We start from the raw sequence: 21,493 nt of genomic DNA on the forward strand, positions 1-21,493 counted from the left end.
AATGAGAGACCAATAGCTTTAAAAAAAAACTTAGAATATCAGTTTTAGCACAAAAAGTCAGACTGAGGCCAGTGTGTCACATACATCATTGTCCTACAAAAACACACCACAGAGACCCTCCCCTCTTGTGGCTGAAGTGCTGGCAAAGTGAGGCAGCAGGAAAACAAGTCTGTTCCATTTGCCAGGCCTGCAACGAGGAGTGGAGCGAAGTTCCAAAAACAACACTCAAGGCTGGCTTGGAGCAACACTGGCCTTCACCTCACAATGTGCAGGTCAGGGGGGACAGACAACCCAATCCTCAACAGAGTGAGCACTGCTTCTAAAAATAATATGTTGAGTCATAATTAGTACTGAGTTGAGTACTATTCCAATAACACAAAATTAGCATTTAATAAAATATAAATTAATGCTAACAACTCATAAAGAGTTATCCTATATGAGCTCCCTCTCATAAGCAATAATATGGGATGGCCTCCCAACTTGAATGCAGTTAATGATGGTTTCCAGGCTCCTGCCTAGAAACAATTAATGTCTCCGTTTTGTTTCGATAGTGCCAGCATAAACGCAATATCCTGCATTCTGAACACTGACCATATTCAACCATCATCAATGGATTAGCAAAAGTAGCTAAGTCCACTACCAACGGGGAGAAGAGGGATGGGGTTGTGACCCCCAAGCACAAACACTTTCACGGCATACCTTTCGATTTTGCCCCGCTGTGACCATTGATAGTTGGGGCGATGGAATCCTTCCGGATTCGTTTGCTCGGCGGTCGAACGCTGGATCTCAAAAAATGATGCTGGTCGTGATTCGGTGGGGTGGGTGTTGTCGAGGACGGGGGCTGTCGGCTCGAGCAAGGTCCAGATGGGTTCGATACGGAGGTGGTAATAACCGGTGCTGAACTGGAGCAACCCGTAGTTGAAGGATTAAGAATTTCCACTTCGTCTCTCTTTGTACTACGCTCCTCGCTCCCCTGATCTCCGCTCTCCTCCTCGTCACAACCTTCAAGCTTTCTGCCCGAATTATTCGGGCCATCGACACCGATGCCATCTCTCAGCCCAACTGTCATCCTGGCAAAACACAATCAACACACATGATTGAAATTTAAAAGACATCACAACGTAAATCAACTTAAAAAAGACGACGTTCTCTTTCTCTCAACATGGCCGCCGCTGTTTGTTTCAAATCCCCTCTCACCGTCCCATCGAAACACGAAAATTGGGTCTGTGTTTTCATTTACATTTTGAAAGCCAAAATATAAATATACATTGCTCGTGTGTTTTTGTTAGTTATCTTAAACTTCTAACAGTTTACATGGTTTTATTTTTATCCGAAATTCAAATACGAGCGCCCCTGAGTTTAGCGCCCGCTGAAACGACAACGTAAAACCTTTCGATACATTCGACCCCTATTTAAAGTGCTTCTTTATCAGACAAGGTTACCCATTTTCATGCTCTTCGACAGCAGATGATGTCTTCTTTCTTTTCACCATCGAACCGACGGTTTTGGTATGCAACAGTATATAAAATTGGGCATATTCAAAGCACGAACAGGGTCTAGCCGCGACTGTCTTCTCCTCGCTCAAGCTTCGACTGAATTGAACTCTCTGCGCAGCTCAACTGTTCACTATCGGAGTACCACAATATTACTCAATTTATTGCCTTAAACAAAGTGAATATTATCGGTATATGCTGAAATATTTGACCAAAAATGTTACTATATAACACACTTTAAACGCTAAATGTAATCTGAATAATAAGCTAGCTGGTTTTAGTTTTTATTACAGCCACAAAAGAGCAGAGAACGCTCGCAGTCTCAACTTTGCTTATCACTACGTCATCATCACCAGAATTGTTTTCATCATTAAGATGTTCGACGACATGTTAACTGCATCAAACAGTTGTTTCTGATATTAACTCAGCTTCAGAAAGCAACAACGGATACCTTATACATCATATTAAATAAAGTACACTTGGAGAAACCAACCACAAGCATTCGAATCAATATAATATTATGAGTGTTCAACTACAATAATGTCATACCATACACATATAGATCGAACACTGCATTTAACGTCTCTATAATTTGCAAGTAACATATTACTTCTAACATAATGACACGCACGGACACAGGCGTTTCATCCTTTTTATGATTCACCCATCTCCAAATATTTTGAGGCAGGAACATTACTACTGTGCCTACAACTTTAAAACAACTGGCACGTCTCACATATACAATAATAAGCACCCTTAATTATTTGAAATACATTCACATTAAGGGAAACCAGACACAAACAATAATGTCGTATTACTGTCAGATGTGTTCTCTAATCATGATTGTCCAACCTAATAGTGAGCAAACTTATCAAACTAAAATGTTCCTGCAGAAGTATAGCAGTAGCTAATTGATTGATTGCTTTATTTTGTGGTTGCTATCCTCACCTCAGATGATAAATCAGTAGACATAATCAGCTGTTATCTTTCCTCTTGTGACCCGTGTCATTTCGATAGGTACATTTTAGGAGGAGCGGGTTACACACTCCAGAAAGCAGCTGCACGGGTGCTAGCTACTAGCTAACATTAGATAGCTAAGTTTTTTTGGGCCACGTTTGCTAGCGATGTGCGGCCAAAACCTAGCCAACTAACGTTACTTACTAGCAAACAAATAGTCTCAAGCACAAATTCACACGACATTATGCACAGTATTGAATTCAGTTTTTGTGAGATATAGAGTTTAAGCAATTCATAAATTACCTTTTCTTGACTTTAGTGTTCACGTCTTCATAAGAAAACGTTGCAAGCTAAACTAACTCCGATTGACAGTCCCTCTCTTTGCACAAGCACGCCCACTTCAACTCGAAAACAAACCTCCTGATTGGTCAGTTGAGGGAGAAATACATATGATTGACATCCAAGAGCTCAAATTGTTGATGAGAAGCATGATGCAAATGAACCAATTGGATATCACAATCTACATACGTTGTTGAGTGAGCAGGGAGTTATTTTACATTCGCCCGGGTTAAACCGGGCCAAAACACGTCATCCGGCGAAAGCAGGGAGGAGTGCTCTTCTCAAATCGAACAGTAATCTGCGCCATTCGGTCATTTTGACAACAAGGTGCATCGTCAAAAAATCGTAAAATAAACGTTTGCATTTTCTCGCTAGTTTTCATTGGGAAGACAGATTAAACGCAATCACTTTCGCCCTACCTCTTTTCCAACTGTATCCAACTTTATTTATTTATTTTGCTCCTTTGCACCCCATTATTTTTATTTCTACTTTGCACATTCTTCCATTGCAAAACTACCATTCCAGTGTTTTACTTGCTATATTGTATTTACTTTGCCACCATGGCCTTTTTTGCCTTTACCTCCCTTCTCACCTCATTTGCTCACATTGTATATAGACTTGTTTATACTGTATTATTATGTTTGTTTTACTCCATGTGTAACTCTGTGTCGTTGTATCTGTCGAACTGCTTTGCTTTATCTTGGCCAGGTCACAATTGTAAATGAGAACTTGTTCTCAACTTGCCTACCTGGTTAAATAAAGGTGAAATAAAATAAATAAATACATCAAATCGGAACACCCAGAATCCATGGTTGCCATTGGAGCCGTGAGGTCGCCAATGCAGAATGCTCTAAATATCGTACATATTTTAATCGTTTTAGGTGTTTTTTGACGGAATCTTTTTAAATAAACTCTTATTTTGCCAGCTATGTTTTGATTGATTGATCCACAACAGTGCAAGACTGTAAAGTCAGTTATTTTACCAACTGTCCTGGCTTCTGACTTGTTTCCCCCTTGCTCAACCGTTCATCTGGGCCTCAGTCAGAAGAGACGTGGACCCAGTGGGGACTTTCACCTGCCTCTGCTCTGTGGATGGCCGTGGAAGATCTTCCAGACAAAAATGTCAAATGGCCTCACTGAAATGTTTTGTTGTTTTACGAGCTACTTTGAGATTTTTGCTGTAATTCAAAGCGCTATACAAATGACCACACATGCTAAATTGAGCCGATTTCGCTGTCGCAGGACAGTCTGGAACCTACTAGTTCAAGCCCGGGAGCCTTTTGTCAGTGCATAACACGCCTACACGGGCACCCGGGTGAGATTAATCGAACCCCTTCATCTGCAAGGTTGGGTATAGAAATGGGCCATATAAATATAATCTAGTCTAGATAGATAGATGTCTATAGATAGATAGATGATTTGACATGCGCCACCAATTTACTATCAAGTCAAGGGGCTTTATTGGCATGGGAAACATATGTTTACCTTGTCAAAGCAAGTGAAAGACATAAAATAAACAAAAGCTAAATGAAAACTGCATACCTGGAACCGTTTCAACTCTTAAGGTTGGTTCGTTTTCCAGTTATGGAAATGCCGCTCAAAGACCGGGCCATTCCAGGCGAGTAAAACCTCGTGCACCCAATTTGACAGACATGCGGAAAGCCAAATCACAATTGAAAGAGGGCGTTATAGCCTTAGTAATTTAACCAATGAAATTAGTCATACCTTTAGACTGATAATGTTTTTGACCATTGAGGCTCTTCCCATTGCTGGCTCATCCTATCGAGTGTGAAGGGGGCTTTACCCGGTTTCTGAAAGGCAACAAAACTTTTTTAAATTGAGCTAGCTACGACATCTATCTCCCCCACACGAAGACAGCCATCACAATGACTTCGACGAACATGTTTTCAGGACTCGATAATGGCGCAAAGCCAAGTTCAAGGTAACATGGAATTGCACCCACAGGTTTTATTTGCAGCAGGCAAAATTCAAGCAACTAGCTAATGTTAGCTATGATGTTTTTGAAAACTACCGTATGTTCATTGGCCGCGAGCCCGCAAGCAATGTAGCTTGCTAGATGACACTGATGAGAGTAACGTTAACTAGTTATAAGACAAGTTAGTGATAAAATATAAAGTTTTGTCAGTACTTAACTTTTCGTCTGGTACAGGTAGTTAGCTTCTATGGGCTTTGCTCCCGACGTAGCAGGGCGAGGTTTTTTGGGGGGGCTGCGGAAATGGAAGCTCGTGGAATCTTTTTTTTTTTTTTTTTGCAGCGTAGCCAGCTAATTTATTTGACGTTCATTGTTCTGTTGCTTGCATTTTCAAAATGGGCACGATCACCCACACCCAGTTTACAACAACCTATTTCTAAAAGGTTTGGGTAATTGGATATTTAACTTTTTTTTTTTATCTTTCAACTATGGTTGTTTAGCCCCACTACGAACTTTTCAAGAACAGCCAGCTAACTGGCTAAATATTGCTTCTGTCACTCTTGAGTTGTGTGATCAGCTACACAGCTAAATGTGACTTTTAAACAGTACTTAAGTCAGTGGCCTATGTAGCCTGTAGTCATACTGTGTTACAATTAGTAGGTAACTCGATTATTTGGTCTTTAGCCACAGCTAATGTGGCCTGTCTTAACCCTCCTGTTGTGTTCCGGTCGAATTGGACCGATTTACAAGTTCTCTCAGAAAAATGTAGTTAATTAAACCTGATTGACATAAGGTTCCATGACTTTGTCCACACAGGGCATCTGAACACACAAAATCCACTTTGATACTTATCATTACATTTTAGCTGTTTAATTTAACTTTTGTACACCTGTGGTGTTCCTGGTCAAAAATGAATGGGTGAGACGACAATTAGTGTATACAATTGCGTTCAGGCACATGCCCATCAGATGGACACACTTCCTCTCCCAGACTCCCACATGCATGTGTGTTTGAGCATACACACCTCACTCTCTTTCTTGGCTTTCATGGCAACCCCCATGTGAACCTTTCTCCAATAGAATCTTCCCCCCACAGGAACCACACCTGTTGGTTTTCTCACAATCGGAACATTGTTTCAATATTATAACTTTTCTCGCAGCTCTGATATATAAAAGCTTTATTGAGACCTTGCTCACAATTCATTCTGGCAGCGCAATGACCAAACAATATGCTGTATTTGAGGCGCTTGATCATATCTTTGATCATGACACTGGCGAGGAGGAGAGAGTGGTTGTTAAACTTTGACACAAAGTAGTCTGTGATAAATAGCACTATGTTTCATCTGAGTATTTGTTATAGTCAAAACTATCCATACATTATGCTTTTTTTTAACTCAAACGAGTCATATGAGCTCAGGTCAATGAGGCCTAAAGGCCATACATGGCAAATAGACCTTCAAAACCTGTAATGTTAACAAGAACTTAAGTTGATAAAGATTTAACACAACATTAGGTGATAATGTATGGATTTTTATGGATTTATGATCAGCTATAATGAGGTGGTCATTTTGGACCGGGGACACATAATTATTTAACATGAAACTAACACAACAGGAGGGTTAAATAAGAACTTGTGCATGCAGCATATTCTATTCCTAGATTTTGCTATATGCACCTTTTCGTTATGGTACATTCTCCATTTAAAAAAACTAAAAAACCACTGTTTTTATTGAACATTTGAAATATACAATGTACTTTCAGTGAAGCCGCTCCATAACTACATCATGCCAGTCATCCAACAGATTCCCATTCAGAGTGACACACAGACACATCCAGGGTCAATCCCCTGCTCAAGGGCATGTTGACCAATCTCTCACCAGGCTAAAAAAAACGTGAACCCGAACCCTCCAAGATCCACCCCCCCAGGAAGAAAATATAAATAAAATACAGTTAATTCAATTTCCCACCCCCCAACTAAGGGAATGAACTAAAAAGGAAAAGACAAAAGAAAACAATGAGAAAATATTTATTTTTATTTAAAACTAAGGACAACTGAAATCATAACCGCAATGCCAACTGTATACATTTGTGTGCATGTCTGGTGCTATTACTTGTATGTGTGTGTTGCATGTGTTTATTTGAATGAGTGTGTGTATATTAGAGGTCGACCGATTAATCGGAATGGCCGATTTTAATTCGGGCCGATTTTAATGTTTTCATAACAATTGGAAATCTGTATTTTTGGACACAGATTTGGCTGATTTTTAAAAATATATATAGTTAGTTAACCTCTTGATCCGACCTGGCACGCAGGCGTCCCATCTAGACATCTGGAAATGCAAATGCGCTACGCTACATGCTAATAGCACTCGTTAAAACTCAAACGTTCATTAAAATACACATGCAGGGTACTGAATTAAAGCTACACTCGTTGTGAATCCAGCCAACAAGTCAGATTTTTAAAATGCTTTTCGGCGAAAGCATGAGAAGCTATTATCTGATAGCATGCAACACCCCAAAAGACCCGCAGGGGACGTAAACAAAATAATTAGCATAGTCGGCGCTACACAAAACGCAGAAATAAAATATAAAACATTCATTACCTTTGACGATCTTCTTTGTTGGCACTCCTAGATGTCCCATAAACATCACTATTGGGTCTTTTTTTCAATTAAATCGGTCCATATATAGCCTAGATATCGATCTATCAAAAGTGTGTGATACAGGAAAAAAGACCGTTTTAAAACGCAACGTCATTTTTTTTAATTAAAAAAGTCGACGATAAACTTTCTTCGATATACTTTTGTAATGCAACTTTAGGTATTAGTAAACGTTAATAATCTATAAAATTGATCACGGGGTGATGTATATTCAATAGCTTCATGTCTTCAATTCATGTTCAGAAATTTCTACTTGAAAACAACCGGTCGGAGACCGGAAGAAATGGGCTGTCTCTTCTTTGTTTGACCAAGAAACAAAGCCTAGGCAATTGATAAGACTGGTGACATCGAGTGGAAGCTGTAGGAATTGCAATCTCGGCTCCAGGTAATGTAGTTCGGGTTCAACAATACATTCAAGTGGCGCATTGATATATTTTCCCATTTTCAGTGATCAGATTTTCCTGCACTTTTCGATGAAACGCACGTTCTGTTATAGTCACAGCCGTGATTTAACCAGTTTTAGAAACGTCTGAGTGTTTTCTATCCACAGATACTAATCATATGCATATACTATACTCCTGGCATGAGTAGCAGGGCGCTGAAATGTTGCGCGATTTTTAACAGAATGTTAGAAAAAGTAGGGGGTAGACTTAACAGGTTAAGAACACATTCTTATTTTCAATGTCTGCCTAGGAACGGTGGGTTAACTGCCTCGTTCAGGGGCAGAAGGACAGATTTTCACCTTGTCAGCTCGGGGGATCCAATCTTGCAACCTTACAGTTAACTAGTCCAATGCAATAACGACCTGCCTCTCTCGTTGCACTCCACAAGGAGACTGACTACCTGTTATGCGAATGAAGTAAGCCAAGGTAAGTTGCTAGCTACTTAAAAATATCTTATAAAAAACAATCAATCAATCATAATCACTAGCTAACTACACATGGTTGATGATATTATCTAGCGTGTCCTGCGTTGCATATATTCTTACTAAGCATACAAGTATCTGACTGAGCGGTGGTAGGCAGAAGCAGGCGCGTAAACATTCATTCAAACAGCACTTTTGGCCGTTTTGCCAGCAGCTCTTCGTTGTGCGTCAAGCATTGTGCTGTTTATGACTTCAAGCTTATCAAACTCCCGAGATGAGGCTGGTGTAACCGAAGTGAAATGGCTAGCTAGTTAGCGCGCGCTAATTACGTTTCAAACGTCACTCGCTCTGAGCCTTGGAATGGTTATTCCCCTTGCTCTGCATGGGTAACGCTGCTTCGATGGTGGTCGTTGTGTTGCTGGTTCGAGCCCAGGGAGGAGTGAAAAGAGGGATGGAAGCTATACTGTTACACTGGCAATACTAAAATGCCTATAAGAACATCCAATAGTCAAAGGTATATGAAATACAAATGGTATAGAGGGAAATAGTCCTATAATTCCTATGATAACTACAACCTAAAACTTCTCACCTGGGAATATTGAAGACTCATGTTAAAAGGAACCACCACCATATGTTCTGAGCAAGGAACTTAAACGTACATTTTTTTACATGGCACATATTGCACTTTTACTTTCTTCTCCAACACTTGGTTTTTGCATTATTTAAACCAAATTGAACATGTTTCATTATTTACTTGAGGCTAAATTGATTTTATTGATGTATTATATTAACTTAAAATAAGTGTTCATTCAGTATTGTTGTAATTGTCATTATTACAAATACAGAGAAAGAAATCTGCCGATTAATTCGGTTTCGGCTTTTTTGGTCCTCCAATAATCGGTATCTGCATCGGCGTTGAAAAATCATAATCGGTCGACCTCTGTATATGCATGTGAACAAACACCTGCACGGCATCAGCCTCAGGCAAACTGGCATTAGTTCTAAAAACACTGCCACTGTACATTTCAAATGTACTTTTTTTGTATGCTTTGTACTTTTATCTTTCACCATCATTCTCTCTCACACAGCAACTTCACTCCCTCTTGTCTCCAATTCAATATATCAACCCTCAGCTTCCCTCAGCCCATTCTATCTATCTGCTGGCCACCCACTTTGGGTTTCTACGCAACAAATCTTTCAAATATGCTGTGATGTTTAACGTACAATCTATCTAATCGAATAGAATCCACAGATTGCGAGTTGAAGATAAATACTTTTACTAAGAGTATTAGTAATTGACTGACCCGGTCTCTCCAAATCTCCTAACAGTACTATTTCTAGGGTCAATTTTAGATCAATGCTATGCATTTTCAGCCATTCCTTAACCTGAAACAGGCTACCCGAGGGCAATACAAAAACAAATGGTCTATTGATTCTGTATCCTCCCTCACCACAAAATCTGCAGAGCTTTGATGATTTTATGCCCCAAATATTCAACATTTTGTTGGTGGCAATTCTCTATAATAATTTTAGCTGAAAAGCACAGTCTTGAATCTTGTGTTTTTATATATCAACACATACCATGGAATCGGTACATCAACAATCTCTTCCCAACTATTTTGCAATCTGTTTGGCACAGTTGTCAACATCCTGGTCCTCAATTGAAACTTGAATACTTTCCTATTTATGCTATTTTTATTCCTCTGCCAGTTTTGATCCTTTATATTGGGCAGACAGACCAGTTCCCTACCTCCTCCCACTGCCACCCGCCTCCTCCATTTTTGGGGCAATGCTGTAATCAATTGGTTGTACTCTTGGATTGAGCAGACCTTTCTGTACAATTCTGCTAACTCCATGAAGGACATAACTCTACTATTCCAATTTACAATATAATTTAAGAACAAAATACCCTTATCAACCAGCACATTTGAGTTCAGCCATAATATTTGTTCCATCTCTTCAGGGGGGTGAAATTGTAGCCAGCTCTGCAATGCTTGTTTGAAAGAGAGGTACTTTGAAAAAGTATTATTTTCAATGAATCGTAATTGACACATGGCCATCTGCAAAAAGGCATTTTTTTTAAACAATGGATGAGTTTTTCGTAATCTACTTGAGAACCATTTAGGGTTCAAATAAATCTTTTGAATGGGTGAAGCTTTTAGAGAGGGGTTTAGTGATTTTTATATTTAATAATCTCAACCCACCCTATTCATACTCATTATATAGATAGACACGTTTTATTTTGTCTGGTTTAGCGTCCCAGAAAAAGCTAAATATTTTTTGCTCATGATTTGAAAAACTTAATTATCAGAAGTAGGCAAGTGCCATAAGTGAGTAAACTGAGATACAGTGGGGCAAAAAAGTATTGTCAGCCACCAATTGTGCAAGTTCTCCCACTTAAAAAGATGAGGCCTGTAATTTTCATCATAGGTACACTTCAACTATGACAGACAAAATGAGAGAAAAAATCCAGAAAATCACATTGTATGATTTTTAATGAATTTATTTGCAAATAATGGTGGAAAATAAGTATTTGGTCAATAACAAAAGTTTATCTCAATTACTTGTCATTGCCAACAAAGGGTATATAACAGAGGTCAAATGTTTTCTGTAAATCTTTACAAGGTTTTCACACACTGTTGCTGGTATTTTGGCCCATTCCTCCATGCAGATCTCCTCTTTTGGGGCTGTTGCTGGGCAACACAGACTTTCAACTCCCTCCAAAGATTTTCTATGGGGTTGAGATCTGGAGACTGGCTAGGCCACTCCAGGACCTTGAAATGCTTCTTACGAAGCCACTCCTTCGTTGCCCGGGCATGGTGTTTGGGATCATTGTCATGCTGAAAGACCCAGCCACGTTTCATCTTCAATGCCCTTGCTAATGGAAGGAGGTTTTCACTCAATCTCACGATACATGGCCCCATTCATTCTTTCCTTTACACGGATCAGTCGTCCTGGTCCCTTTGCAGAAAAACAGCCCCAAAGCATGATGTTTCCACTCCCATGCTTCACAGTAGGTATGGTGTTCTTTGGATGCAACTCAGCATTCTTTGTCCTCCAAACATGATGAGTTGAGTTTCTACCAAAAATATATATTTTGGTTTCATCTAACCATATGACATTCTCCCAATCTTCTTCTGGATCATCCAAATGCTCTCTAGCAAACTTCAGACGGGCCTGGACATGGCTTAAGCAGGGGAACACGTCCGGCACTGCAGTCCCTGGCGGCGTAGTGTGTTACTGATGGTAGGCTTTGTTACTTTGATCCCAGCGCTCTGCAGGTCATTCACTATGCCCCCCCCCCCGTATGGTTTTGGGATTTTTGCTCACCGTTCTTGTGATAATTTTGACCCCACGGGGTGACATCTTGCGTGGAGCCCCAGATCGAGGGAGATTAATAGTGGTCTTGTATGTCTTCCGTTTCCTAATAATTGCTCCCACAGTTGCTTTCTTCAAACCAAGCTGCTTACCTATTGCAGATTCAGTCTTCCCAGCCTGGTGCAGGTCTACAATTTTGTTTCTGGTGTCCTTTGACAGCTCTTTGGTCTTGGCCATAGTGGAGTTTGGAGTGTGACTGTTTGAAGTTGTGGACAGGTGTCTTTTATACTGATAACAAGTTCAAACGGGTGCCATTAATACAGGTAACGAGTGGACAGAGGAGCCTCTTAAAGAAGTTACAGGTCTGTGAGAGCCAGAAATCATGCTTGTTTGTAGGTGACCAAATACTTATTTTATTTTATTTTATGTTTACCTGTGAGCCAATGCCACAAATGTTAGAAAATTGAGACCAGATATTGTCTGTAGCAAATCTAAGTAGGTTGTGTATGATATTGGATGTGAAATATTGAGTGTGTACGATGTCTGTAATGTGTGATAAATAATAATCCAAATACATAATTACTTTGCCAATTTGTATGGTTACGTGTCTGTGTGTAACATGTAGTGCGTATAGCCTTAATATTCATGATGATAATTGTAATCCATATCGTATCACCATCATAGTTGCCTATTAATTACTTATAACATAATTGGTAAAACATCCCAGCATTCCCATAGCAATTGACATTTCACATGATCATGAAAGAGACCTTGCATTACTCTAGAGATGGCTTCACTACAGTACAAATGTATTCTGTACCATATGTTATTTTTCCCCAATGCCCCTATTCTGATATCTTCCCCTTGCTTGTTGAAAGCAAACTTGTATACAAATACATAAGAAAGATAGACAAACGATAAACGCGTTAAATTATAAAACAGTTCTTGACAATAGGGAGAGAAAGAAGAGTGAGATCAGGTGTGTATGCCTAAGTCCGTATGTGTAAGCAAGCATGTAATTGAGTACGTGTGTGTTCATATTCACTTCATAATGTTCAGATAATTTTGCAGTTTACCATACCTTCTTTTTTTTCATAACCTGAAGTCCCTGTAGAATTTAGTACAGCAGCGGTGTTATGGTGCCGTCTTGGAATAGCTGTCCATCTATAAAGAGTTTGTCCACAATGACAAAGGCACGCCTACCACCCTTCCTTTGTTGTCTTTGCACCAGATAGTCTCTTACAACGTTCGTTTATCTCCCTTGGAAATTGGACATTGACAACGAATTTAGTCCTTTTGCGCTCCATTCCTCTGCTTTTGATCAGCTCCTTTTGTTGGTAGTGTTCAAATTTTGTGATCGGTCGGGGCCACTTGGTCTTGTCGCTCAAAGTCTGTGTGCTCGGTGGAAAACCACCTTGTTTACAGTCTCTATAGGAAGTTTTCAGGCGGATTGTATGAATTCTCTGATCGCGCCCTCTGGATTATTGAATGCGTTTTAAGGAATCCCAGGAAGAAAAAAATATTTTTCACGCATGCTACAACTTTTTATATCTAGTAGCGACTCCTTCATCACCCTGTTTTCCCTGAGTAGAAGGTCCATGTTGGAATCGTGAATTTTTACCTTGGTTGTGAGTGTCTTGTTTTCTCTTTGGAGCGTGAGAATTTCACTCTGGCTGAACTCCAAACTCCCCTGTAGCCTTGCTACCTCCTCATACAACTGTTCCAGTGTTGCATGAATTCCAGCCAGAGCACTAGCCTCTACCTCAATGGTAAGTAAATCATCCGTGTTTGTAGATTCATTTATTTTTTTATTTTTTTTAATTGTTGGGTTTAAAGTTATTTTGAAGTGGTCGGATCTTTCCATGATGGACTATGTTGTTCCTCCATAGCGTAAAACTGTTGGTACTTGTCAATTTCCCTCAGGATCTCCTTCGTATCCAGATTGGCTCTTTACTGCAACCAGTTGTTTTATTAAAAGATAATGAGTCTTTCCCACGATTATGACATGTGTCTGTAGTTCAGCCAGCTTGCACTCGCGGAATCCACACACACAAATGAACACAAACTTGCAGTCCCAGCCGTAAAGACTAACCGTGTCGTGGAATCCTTAGCAACTAAACTTTTAGTTCGGAATAAAAACGATTTTAATGAAAATGTTTTAATGCATTTGGCCTATCCACAGGGGTTTCTTGCGAAGACTCATGAGACCATAGGCCTACTGATAAAGCACATGAGGGGGCACTCCGGGCAGAGCAAAACCATTTGGTGGTGCAGTAACCAAAAAAGGTTGGAATCCACTACTCTACGTGAACCAACATGATTCTGATGTTTTCTTTTCAGAGTCTTGCGTCCCCCCGGAGGTGGCTCCAGCGACCTGTTCGGTGGCTACGAGGAAGAAGCAGCTGCGTCGAGACGGCCCCACAAGATGGCCTCCAACCTTTTTGCCCCGCCAGAGCCCCAGGGTGTCATCAGACGAACCAACCCCCCAGGTGAGAAATCAAAGGCCCCTTACTGTGCATACAAATTCCCTTTTCACATTACTAGGCTGAATTGATCCAAGCTGCTTTGCACTGGCCTGGTTATGGTTCCAAACCATGGGTGGCAGTCTGTTCTTTTAGTCATTAATACAAAATAATGTTTACGCATCCACCATAGATGATGGAACCATGATAGAAAGGACTGTGAAAGGAAAATATCTGAGCCAGGAAAGTACAGTTCATGTCAGCACAATAGTGGAAAGGGAAGATTCTTCCTACAAGTCGAGAGGGCTCCCTGGTCCTGGAGCTGTAAGAGCCTTTTCAGGTCTATGTGGTGTGAAAACTGCCACTAAGGTGCTACGTTAGCCTTTTTTAGGTTCAGAAAAAGAGACATTGAGTGTGAACTTATTCACAATCTCTTCCCCAAAACCTGTGTGTGTGTGTTGAAAAGGGCAACAGGTCACTTCAGTGTCACAAGACTCAACCAGCCAAATAAAATTGAAATATGTCACATACACATGTTTGCCAGATGTTATTGCGGGTGTAGCGAAATGCTTGTGTTTCTAGTTCCAGCAGTGCAGTAATATCTAACCATGCACAACAATGCACACAACCTAAAGAATAATAATAAATAAAATAATATGCCATTTAGCAGACTCTTTTATCCAAAGCGACTTACAGTCATGTGTGCATACATTCTACATATGGGTGGTCCCGGGAATCGAACCCACTACCCTGGCGTTACAAGCGCCATGCTCTACCAACTGAGCTACAGAAGGACCAAAGAATGGAATAAAGGAATATATAAATATTAGGATGAGCAATGTCAGTGGCATAGACCAAAATACAGAATATAATACAGTATATACATATGAGATGACTAAAGCAAAAATATGTAAATATTATTAAAGTGACTAGTTTACCATCATTAACCTCTCTAGAGTATCTGGCCAACATCCAGTGATATTGCAGAGCGGCAAATTCAAATACAGAAATTATCATTATAAAACTTCAGAAAACAAAACATATTTTACGTAGGTTTAAAGATGAACTTCTTGTTAATCCAACCACGGTGTCAGATTTATAAAATGCTTTTCGGCAAAAGCATACCTAGCCCAGAATATACCTAGCCCAGAACATAGCCCAGTTGAGAAATTATTACAACCGTAACCAGCCAAGCAGAAGCATTACAAAACTCAGAAATAGAGAGAAATTTAATCTGATCTTTAATCTTAATCTTCATATGGTGGCACTCAGAAGACATTAATTTACTCAATAAATGTTCTTTTTGTTCAATTTAGTGTCTTTATATCCCAAAACCTCTGTTTTGGTCGCTTTTTCTTCAGTAATCCACGAGCTTAAACGCTGACAAAAGACCCGAATTGTATCTGTAAAGTTCATAGAAACATGTCAAACGATGTTTATATTCAATCCTCAGGTTGTTTTTAGCCTAAATTATCTATAATATTTCAACCGGACAATAACACCTTCAATATAAAAGGTAAACAAGAAATGCACTCTCTCGGGATTGCGCATGAAAAAGCTCTGCGACACGGTAGGGTCCACTCATTCAGACTTGTCTTACTCTCTCATTTATAAGAATACAAGCCTGAAACAATTTCTAAATACTGTTGACATCTAGTGGAAGGCATAGGAACTGCAAATTGAGTCCTAAGTCAATGGATACTGTAATGGCATTGAATGAAAAACTACAAAACCAACAACAAAATAATAATTCCTGAATGGATTTTTCTCAGGTTTTCGCCTGCCAAATCAGTTCTGATATACTCAGACACTATTTTAACAGTTTTGGAAACTTTATTGTTTTCTATCCAAATCTACCAGTTATATGCATATCATATCTTCTGGGCCCGAGTAGCAGGCGGGTTAATTTGGGCATGCTTTTCATCCAAAATTCCGAATGCTGCCCCCTACCCGAGAGGTTAAAGTAGTCAGTGATTTTAAGTATATGTCTATGGGGCAGCAGCCTCTAATTTGCAGGGTTACGTAACCGGGTGGAAGCCACCTAGTGATGGTTATTTAAGTCTGATGGCCTTGAGATGGAAGTTGTTTTTCAGTCTCTCGATCCCAGCTTTGATGAATGCTGCCCCCTACTGACCTCGCCTCCTGGATGATAGCGGTGTGAACAGGCAGTGGCTCGGGTGGTGGTTGTCCTTGATGTTCTTTTTGGCCTTCGGTGGTATAGGTGTCCTGGAGGGCAGGTAGTTCGCCCCCAGTGATGTGTTGGGCAGACTGCGCCACCCTCTGGATAGCCCTGATACAGCCCCACAGAAGGCTCTCAATTGTGCATCTGGAAATTGTGAGGGTTTTAGGTGCCAAGCTGGTTCTTCAGCCTCCTGAGGTTTAAGAGGCACTGTTGTGCCTTTTTCACCACATTGTCTGTGTGAGTGGACCATTTCAAATTGTCAGTGATGTGTACGCCGAGGATCTATTCTAGCCTAGTATCGATCAGTGTTAGGCCATTGTCATTCCATGCAGTGAAATAACTGAATGCTTAAGAGCCACAGCCCAGCCTATTCGTTGTTGAGTCCAGTGTAGGATTACACCCTGGCCAGGGTTTCCGTTAGCCGGTAAATGCTGTCTTTTGGCAAAAAATAAACAAGTGAAAAGCCAATAAATGAAATGGTTGCCAGCCAAATTGTCCGAATTTTCAAAAAGAATCCATTGCAAAACGATATTGATTATCCCCGTTTATAGTGTTCACACCGAGACGGAATTATTTCCCCAAAACAGAGTATAGATGGCCTCAAGGTCACACCTTCTTGAGGACAAAGTAACGAGGCTGATGCTCATCGCAAGCTGCTCCAAGGAGTTGGACAGTTTTGACTTCCCAACGGCAGCGGCTAACTTTGAGCAGGCCAAGGTCCGCCGCAAATGCAAGTAAATAAGATAAATAAAAATGATTTCAGGCCCGGTCTTAGCAGTTCTGCTGCCGCCCTAGGCAAGATCAACATACACTACATATGCTGTCGTATTGTATAAAGATTTGGAATGTATTGATAGACTAGAGTAATGATGTGTGTCATGCACAGTTGGTGTATTTAAATCGAGCTTATGCAGTAGCACTTGGAAGCGAAACATCGTTACAGGCTCATTTCTATTCTGTTAAGATTAATTACAATCTAAATGTGATTTTGAGTATAGTGGGTGGACGCCCTAATGCGGTACACACTGGATGCATATTGGATATCCGGTAAATTAAAATCTTTGCTGCAAAAATGTTCCTCATGGAACCCGGGACCGAGATTTTCATTAGTTAAGAGGTTTGGACCACATGTAATCTAATGACATCACATGACTGGATCAATATGTCTAAATTGTGGCCAAGGTTCCGATGGTTAAATTTAAAATGTTATCATGAGTTTCTATTGTTTCTCTGCACATCGAGCTGGTTGGCTTTCAGCCTTTCTGCCTCTGTGGTAGAATGTTCTAGAAATAATTATGACTGCACACACCCAGATATTCAAATGTTACTGTGAAATGTATTGCCTCATGTCAGTCCAGGCTGTGCAACAAGCTCTTCACAATAACCATAGCTGTAGCATAGTGAAAGTAGGACTGAGCTTTGTGTGTGTGTATGTTGAGGTTTGTGGCCTGGTTCAATTTGTTTGGAGGGGGTTTCGTCGTCATGTTGCAAGTAAAGGGTCAGATAAGAGGTTTGAGTATTGAAAATTCAATTGAAATGTTAATTGCAAAAAAAGTGGTTGGAGTGTAGAGATTTGACTTGTTTGTCCTTTTCCTCAATGCCTTCAATAATCTTCACTTTTTAATGTAAGATGTAGACGGAGCCATTTCACCAGGTAAAATTCCTGGTGAATGTAAAAAAAAAAAAATCATATTTGACTCGCTGTCCTTAATGCAGGAGGTAAAAGCAGTGGGATATTTGGTTCTCCAGATGCCCCAGCCGAGCAACGGAGACCCGTAGTACCCTCAGGCGGCAACACCAGCAACATATTCGGGGGGTTAGAGAGTGCCCCTCCCTCGGTCAAAGCCCATTCCAACAAGCCAAAGGTAATCCAGACCACCCTTATCCCCCTTATCTCTCCCATTCCAAACTACTAATGGTTATGGATTGCTAATTTACACGATGTGTAGGCTATATTGACATGTTATCCCTATTATTCCCAGGACAATATTTCTGTTGGTGAAAGTCCCATGCCCATACCCGAGCCCCCAGGTGAGTTCGACACTGATAATGTGTTATGGCACTTTACAGCCCGCTGTCAACCGGGCAGTTACTAGAAATTACTTGTTGACCGAGCTAATAATAATGACCTAATAATTGCATAGTAATTAATTACACATTGGTTTCTTTAAGATGCATTGACACCAAGTCTAATGTACCAGGTAAATCTCTCTTGGTTTAATCTTTTTCTCTTATCTCTTTCTGTTTTGCTCTCAGCTCCTCTGCCAAAGGCGAGCCTGGCCAAGGAGGTGAAGGAAGAGAACGTTGCCTCCCCTCCCCCCACACCCACCAAAGTAGCAGTGGAACCTGCACCTGCTCCCTTGGCCAAGAAGCCAGAGCCAGAGGCCTCCCTTAGTGAGCTCTCACTGAAGGACCACGAGCCCCACCTCGGCCCTCGCCCCCGCTCCCACAACAAGGTCCTTAACCCCCAAGGGGGGAAGTCTAGCGTGGTCTTTTACTGAACCAGCTCCTCCATCCCATCTATTCATGTATGCATCCCAAAAGGCACTCTATTCCCTATATAAGTAACCCTTGTCCGAGCCAGAACGGATCTCTTGTTTCTGTTGCGTGAGGCTGCTTGATGTACAAGTACACCCCCTGGACAGGACGCTAGTTTATGGGCCCTGGTCAAAATTTGTGGACTGTATAGGAACAGGGTGCCATTTGGGGCACCACCTATGCCCACTATTATTCTCTGTTCTCTTAATTTTCCCTATTCACTCTGTCCTTCCCTCCCTGTTCATTTTATTTTGTGGCTATCAAGCTGGAAGAAAATTCTCAATAATTTTTACAGGCTAAATTCCTGTCCAATCATTCAAAATGGTTAAATTTCTGTTTCATTGCAAGGTTTCTATTTCTTGCTGTAAATGTTTTTTTATTACATGGTTTTGAATGTTGTGTTGATTACAAAGGCAGGGTGAGTTCATTTAGTCACTTATACCGAAAACATTTATAATGAACACGGTTGTCATAGTAAGCCCTTAAGTGATCACAATCACTCTTTACTGTCACTTTGATAATAACACATATCCCTATATTATCTTCATTCTGTCCTCCATTTCATCCCACTCCTTTTCTCTCTCTCCTCTAATAATCAAACCTATCTTGAGTCTCTGTCTGGAGCCAGAAACAAACTCTTGTTCAGGGAGAAAAAAAGAAAAAAATCAACTAACTAGTGAGTGCAAAGCAAAGAGCCACAGGCAGTACCCATTATGTATTGCCCACCCCCAAAGTTCTTGTTCGGAATAAATTTCATTATGATTTTATATATCGATCATGCAAATGGCCGAATGTATTGTATGTTGTGGTTGTTTCCTGCTCTGTTACAATTGCTTGCTGTTATCAGAGGATGGTGTCCACTCGGAGGCCTCTATGTTTTAAATTAAAACGGCTACTGTACACAAGTGAACTCTGGAATAGTACATGACCGGGCAAAATACGGGTGGGGACTTGGAGACGTTAAGTCACCCCTAGCCAACCACACACCGCACCACGTTCCAGGCTGTCTACGTAGCAGTTGCACACCAAATCTTACCACGCCTGGATAAGCCTTTTAATGTCAGTAACCAGTATGACTAGTTTCTCGTCAACTTATACACCTTTTAATTAACACTTTGGTTCAGCATATATTTGGAGGGTGTTAGCTTTTGGCCTAGCAGATTCAACCGATTTTCATGCAAATAATTCAAAATCTGCATAAAAACAATATTTGCATGTTCCCACAATGTTTCTATCAAATTGACTTGTTGTGGATTAAAGACTGCATGATGTCGTACTGCACATAAATATTTATTTTGCTATTAAATTCTCATGTACTGAATAAAAAATAAGTTAAATGGGACCTACTTTAGTTTCATAAAAAGGTTGGATGGAAACCTGGTTAGTAACGGCATCAACTGACTAGATGGCGCGGTATTAAATTGATTTGTGTGGCCGGTTTGCAGGCAGTCTGGAACGCAAAAGGTCTCCTGGTGCCATCTTAACCCCTGAGTGTTGGAGTGTTGGCAGGCAAAGTTCACAGCAGAGGGAAAAATAACCTGTGTATTGCAATAAAACTTTTCTGACTGTCTTTTTGTCTATTTTGCTGTTTCCAGGGCTTAGGTATTGGCTGTGTCAATATATTGATTAAATCATGGAATCGTGAATCATTGCATTTTCAGCATGGTGTTGGTGCATAATAGCAAAGGTTTTGCAGTGAAAAACTAGTTATTGGATAAGTTCAGGTGGTCCCTTCCTGTTTTGGCCCATTTTTCTTTCTGGTGTTTAGTGAATACAACCCAGACGAATACGTTGGGAGGGTTCATCCTCTGTTAGCTTTTTGAAATAGGATCTTGACCGCACCCCTTTTATTGTAGGCGTTGTCAACCCTCTGAATGAAAGAAATGTCATGATTTGAAATTCCATTCACTTATTCTTCACAGTTGATATGTTCAATCGACCTTTAACAACTATAAAATTAAAGTGCTTTATCAATTTACATGTGATCATTTTTATTGCTGTGTTTATGGCTGCTATGCTAATTTCCCCCTTTGGTGGTTGCAAATAGTGAAACATTAAGTTATACTTTCTTTAAATAAAACTTTACTAAATATATTCACATGGCACCAAATTATTAAAACACGCTTTTGCTATGGTTTACAATAGCACTGCAGGGTAGTTCCATGGTGTAGCTGGATGACAGCTAGCTTCTGTCCGCTGGGTACATTGACTTCAATACAAAACTTAGGAAGCTCTTGGTTCGCACCCTCTTCCAAAGAAGGTTGGAGGACATCCTCCAACCGGTCAGAGCTCTTGCAGTATGAACTGACATGTTGTGGACCCAATCAAAATATGATAGAATGAATCTAGTACTGAAAGCATAATCTACAGCTAGTTAGCACTGCAGTGCATAACATGTGAGTAGTTGACTCTGAGAAAGACAGGAGTTGAATGGTGTAATTTCTTCCAAATTAAGAAGAGTGAGAGCTAGCTATAGAAAAAAACTTTCACTTAGCTAGCTAGTTTAGCATACTCAAACACCTGGCTATGGCAATCCAATACTGGAACTCCCAAGGTAAGCTTTTGGTTCTATTAGTTTATTACCACCGGGGTCCGCAGGTGTAATTGCTAAACTGCTTGCAGATTGTAGTGGCTTTACTAACATGTTAGTTCTAGTAGCTATGTTGACTGAGGGGACAACGATGTTGGTTATGTGTAGCAGTCATGATATTAAGGTTTAGCTTGGAAAGGTTTTTTTTCGCCTGGTC

At 40.4% G+C, this 21,493-nt stretch overlaps 2 protein-coding genes across 6 annotated transcripts in view; one reads left to right on the top strand and one right to left on the bottom strand.

Moving 5' to 3' along the window:
- Positions 1–5,023, bottom strand: part of cramp1 (cramped chromatin regulator homolog 1) — a 55,392-nt gene extending 50,369 nt beyond the window's left edge. Inside the window, exons 1-2 of one of the 4 annotated variants that reach the window (XM_046306661.1) lie at positions 4,944–5,023; positions 700–1,070 (exon numbers count right to left, since the gene is read on the bottom strand). In XM_046306661.1, coding sequence (XP_046162617.1) covers positions 700–1,069 — 370 coding nt within the window. In that variant the 5' untranslated portion in view covers position 1,070; positions 4,944–5,023. Of the gene's footprint in view, positions 1–699; positions 1,071–1,442; positions 1,630–2,753; positions 2,855–4,514; positions 4,853–4,943 lie in introns of those variants that run through there. The other 3 variants (XM_046306660.1, XM_046306659.1, XM_046306658.1) reach the window with 3 other exon arrangements.
- Positions 4,574–20,724, top strand: jpt2 (Jupiter microtubule associated homolog 2). 2 transcript variants are annotated; one of them, XM_046306662.1, is made up of 5 exons: positions 4,574–4,731; positions 13,905–14,053; positions 17,925–18,073; positions 18,191–18,239; positions 18,465–20,724. In XM_046306662.1, the coding sequence occupies exons 1-5, from the start codon at positions 4,676–4,678 to the stop codon at positions 18,707–18,709; spliced, it is 648 nt and encodes a 215-aa protein (XP_046162618.1). In that variant the 5' UTR covers positions 4,574–4,675; the 3' UTR covers positions 18,710–20,724. The 2 variants fall into 2 exon arrangements, with proteins under 2 accessions (XP_046162618.1, XP_046162619.1); XM_046306663.1 differs by having other exon boundaries at positions 17,958–18,073.
- The last annotated feature ends 769 nt before the right edge of the window (positions 20,725–21,493 follow it).

Source organism: Oncorhynchus gorbuscha, linkage group LG16, assembly GCF_021184085.1.
Source record: "Oncorhynchus gorbuscha isolate QuinsamMale2020 ecotype Even-year linkage group LG16, OgorEven_v1.0, whole genome shotgun sequence".
In the NCBI taxonomy this organism is placed as follows: Eukaryota; Metazoa; Chordata; class Actinopteri; order Salmoniformes; family Salmonidae; genus Oncorhynchus; species Oncorhynchus gorbuscha.